This window comes from Montipora capricornis, chromosome 1, assembly GCF_036669925.1.
Source record: "Montipora capricornis isolate CH-2021 chromosome 1, ASM3666992v2, whole genome shotgun sequence".
Lineage (NCBI taxonomy): Eukaryota > Metazoa > Cnidaria > Anthozoa > Scleractinia > Acroporidae > Montipora > Montipora capricornis.
Genome location: NC_090883.1, coordinates 49439569 through 49443377, shown reverse-complemented (window position 1 = coordinate 49443377; position 3809 = coordinate 49439569). Strand labels below are relative to the sequence as shown.

General features: G+C 36.9%; 1 protein-coding gene across 2 annotated transcripts in view; it reads left to right on the top strand.

The window, feature by feature from the left end:
• Positions 1 to 434: 434 nt before the first annotated feature.
• LOC138047046 (TRAF3-interacting protein 1-like) overlaps positions 435 to 3809 on the top strand; it is a 25397-nt gene continuing 22022 nt past the window's right edge. For both annotated transcript variants that reach the window (XM_068893745.1, XM_068893735.1), the window contains exons 1-4: positions 435 to 663; positions 748 to 816; positions 927 to 975; positions 1960 to 2069. In XM_068893745.1, the coding sequence (XP_068749846.1) occupies positions 541 to 663; positions 748 to 816; positions 927 to 975; positions 1960 to 2069 (351 nt within the window). In that variant the 5' untranslated portion in view covers positions 435 to 540. The remainder of the gene's footprint in view (positions 664 to 747; positions 817 to 926; positions 976 to 1959; positions 2070 to 3809) is intronic.

Here is a 3809-nt window from a genome sequence, read left to right as displayed (position 1 = left end):
ACTCGGTTGTTCGAAAGAAGGAAGGAAAGGTTACAAAGTAACGCGAAGGGAGGCAGGTCACTGAGTAGGGTGGGGTAACACTCCAAAAAATTTTTGGCTATGATGAGCTCTTGTCTATATAACTGCATGGATAATCTTTTACGCTGTCATAAATATAGTCTCTTTCCTAAATTCTGACGGAATGACAACAGTTTAATGACAACAACAGGCTTCTTAGCATAAAAAAAACAACTCCATTTCTGTATTTTGTATTAAATACACTATAAAATGAACATGCTGATACAAAAACAAACTTAAAGACAGGGAAGATTACTTCAAACTGATCATCTCAACGGAGAAAAAGTCATTCTTGACGTTCGAAGGCAAAAATTACTAATCGGGATTTTTCCCGCGAATATCCCGAAATAAGCGATATGCATTCTGGGATGTGTGTTACATTCCCAATGGCCGCCAATGCAGCTGGAAAGTAATTTACGGCTTCATTCGATTTCGTGCAAAGAGGGATCATTTTGTTAACGTCGTACCAAAACGCAGTAGTTCATGGATCCCAAAATAGTGAAGAAAACACAAGATACGCTAGGAAAAGTTATAAAGAAACCTCCCCTAACGGAGAAACTGCTGAGCAAGCCTCCATTCCGATTTCTTCATGACATCATCACTGAGGTGCCCTATGCTGCTTTTGATTAGTATTATGTTTCCCTGAAGTGAACATTTTCTGTATACTTTTGCTAATGCGCAAAATTTCAGGTCGTCAAAAATACTGGATTTCTCAAAGGCTTGTACACAGCCGATGAAATGAACTCGGCCAATGTCAAGGTAATAATGTGCTTCGTTGAAGCGTAACGTTTTCAAACTTTCCGGATGATTTTTATTTTTACTTATTACTCTATACTTTGTATTCAAACAAGTGTTTCACTCTCTCGTAGGAAAAAGAAGCTAAGATCAGCTTTCTTCAGAAAGCGATTGATGTTGTAGGTAAGGAAGAAAATATGGATCCTGTTGTGTGTTGCTTAGTTACAATAGTAACACTCGCCTGGAGGGTTTCTTCGTTCAAAACCATTTTTGTGGTTAAAACCTTTGAAATATTAATTATCAAGGCTAAAAAAGGGAATTCTACTGTGTAGCAATTATGAAAATCTGTATTCCCAGGTTTACAGTGGTTTAAAGGACAAAATCTGGACAAACAACTGTCGCCTCGTCGTCAGATCTCGTAAATTATCTGCAAATTTATTTAACGCAATTTAATAAAAGTGTTGTGAACTGGTTTCTTTCTCATTCGGTGAATTCAGCATTAAGATAGAACATTTGACGTATATTTTCTCTGTTTTTCTGCTTGAATTATCTGCCGACAGACAAGCAGTTTTATAGATATCGATAGTCATGTATACCTTGGATTCTTCAGATATACATGTATACGTTTCTTTTTTGACACTTCATAGAAGTAGTCATTCGTAATAATGTAAATAAAGAAATGAGAAAACATGTTGTTCAATTGCAAATGTGTCCATGTATCTAATTTTGGTTTCCTGTCTTATTGTAACTTTTTCAAGTGTGTGTGTTGTATATCTTAATAATATTGTGGGAGAACTTTGTCATACAATTCTGTTATGATCAGCATTTCAGAACCAACAGCATCAAACTCTCACTCTACAACACACATATACATGTATTCTTCATCCCGCCTTCCAAACAATTTCGTGTTTGCAGCATTAAGATGAGTGAAGATGTCAAGTGGCTCTTGAAGGAATGTCATAAATAGTGTTTCACAAGACTTTAAACATAAAATCAACCTTGTCTTTTGTTATTCATAGCTCTTAAAGTTACTATTTTTTTGAAACAGTTTTACTTAAATTACCCTCTCGTGGAAAACCACCAAATGATATGAGACTTGATCCCCTAGTTGTGCATGTATCTGCAAAAGTGGGATTACTTCTTACCCCAAAATTTCTCTCATCACAGGCATGATAAATGGACAGCTCTCTGTACGTCCATCCAAAATTGTTGCAGGTCATGAACCCGAAAAGACAAATGAGTTCTTGCAAGCGATGGGAACAGCAATTTTGCATAAGGTTGGTATCAATTTGGATTGAATACGACTCAAACTCAAATTAGATTTTCCACGTCACTTTCTTTACTAAAGTATAATTATGTTGCAAGTCAAATTGTACCTTCAGGTCAATTTGTTTCAACCTACAGTGTACAATACTTGTCACATTTGTTGGAACACCCACCCCCGTTTCGCCCTTCCTCCGATGTTGATTTTCACATCTACTAGCAGTCACCCAAAAAATTCTCACACAACATTGAATTGGGGATAGGGGGATGTGGTATAAGCTAAGCGGATCTGGTAACATAATGATTCTAGACCATTTGCTATAAAGTGTTCCAACTCAATATGTCTGGTATTGTACATTGTAGCTTGAAACAAGTTGACCTAGGTTGAAATAAATTGACCTGGTTTGGAACCAAATTAACCTGGGGAACACAATGACCTGCAACATACACACAAATATATAGAAATTATTGAACTCTAAATATTATGCTTTACTGTGTTATTTCATTAAGGTGTGTTTAACTTTATACAAGCACCTGTCCATTGTTTCTGTTATCGGGAGTTAGAGTTTGAAGGTTGAAAAGAAATGGCTGCAAATAAATGGGGAAGAGATGTTCACAAAGTAAAGACTGCCTTTCTGTTGAACTCTCATATCAGTGTTTGGCAATTGACAGTTAAACTCCAAATACAAGATTTATTGATACTTTAAAGAGGGCATTTGGAATGCAGACAGGAAAGCTGTGTCAGAGACAAAATTTAAACCAGCGACAATCATGGACAAAAAGGGTTGAGAATATTAAAAACATGGGTTACTTTACAGACTACGCCCTCAATATTGCACCCTAGCAGCCACCCCCCTCCTCCCTACAACCAAGCCCAGGTTCGACATGCTTTGTTTTGTCTAGCAACATCAAATTAATCCTCAGGAACATTAATTTTGTTCTCGGTGGGTCATACTTTGCACTCTCATGAGTCAAAATGTGAGTGCTTAGCAAGGGTATGGGGTCGTTTTGTCTCCTAGTTACCAGTAAATAATTATTGAAAGCACCTTGGAAATATATAAATACGAATACAAATATTAAAGTACTGTGAGTATATGTGAACTGCACGAGAACCATTACCTTCAGGAGCAATGAATGCAACTAGAACAGTAATGAAAAGAAAGCTTGAAATAAATCTGTTATGTTTTAGCTTGAAAATTTCAGGCTGCTTTTGGCAATGATCGTCTCTTAAAATTGATTTAATGTTTTTGTGTTGTGAACCAATCGTTTGTACTGTTGTTTCTTTGATTTGAAAAATAAAGCAAAAATCAGTTCAACCGGAGGACTACAAGAAATGGGGTTATTCAAACGAAACAACTCCACTGAAGTAGCGCGGAAAGTAATGTAAATATGATATGACAATCCCAAGCGAACACCACAAATAGGTTTGAATCACACAGGAGCAAAATGTTCCAACCATACAAATTCTACCGTGCTCATTCTGTGAAGAGCTGCAATCACCTAAGCTAAAGAATGAAATTTATGCGCTCCAGTTTCTCTTTGATAGGAATTTAATTAAGTCAGTGATTTTAAATGGCCAACACACAAAGCCCATCTTCTTGCCATTTTCTCAGGGTCTAAAGTGCACTTTCAGAATCTGGAAGTCCGTTGTGATTGGTCTACATAAATTCTGGCTTGTTTCAGCAGGGGAGGAATGCGTGACAAATCCATCAGAGTGGACTGTGTGGGAGGCCACTTTTGTAGATCAATAACAA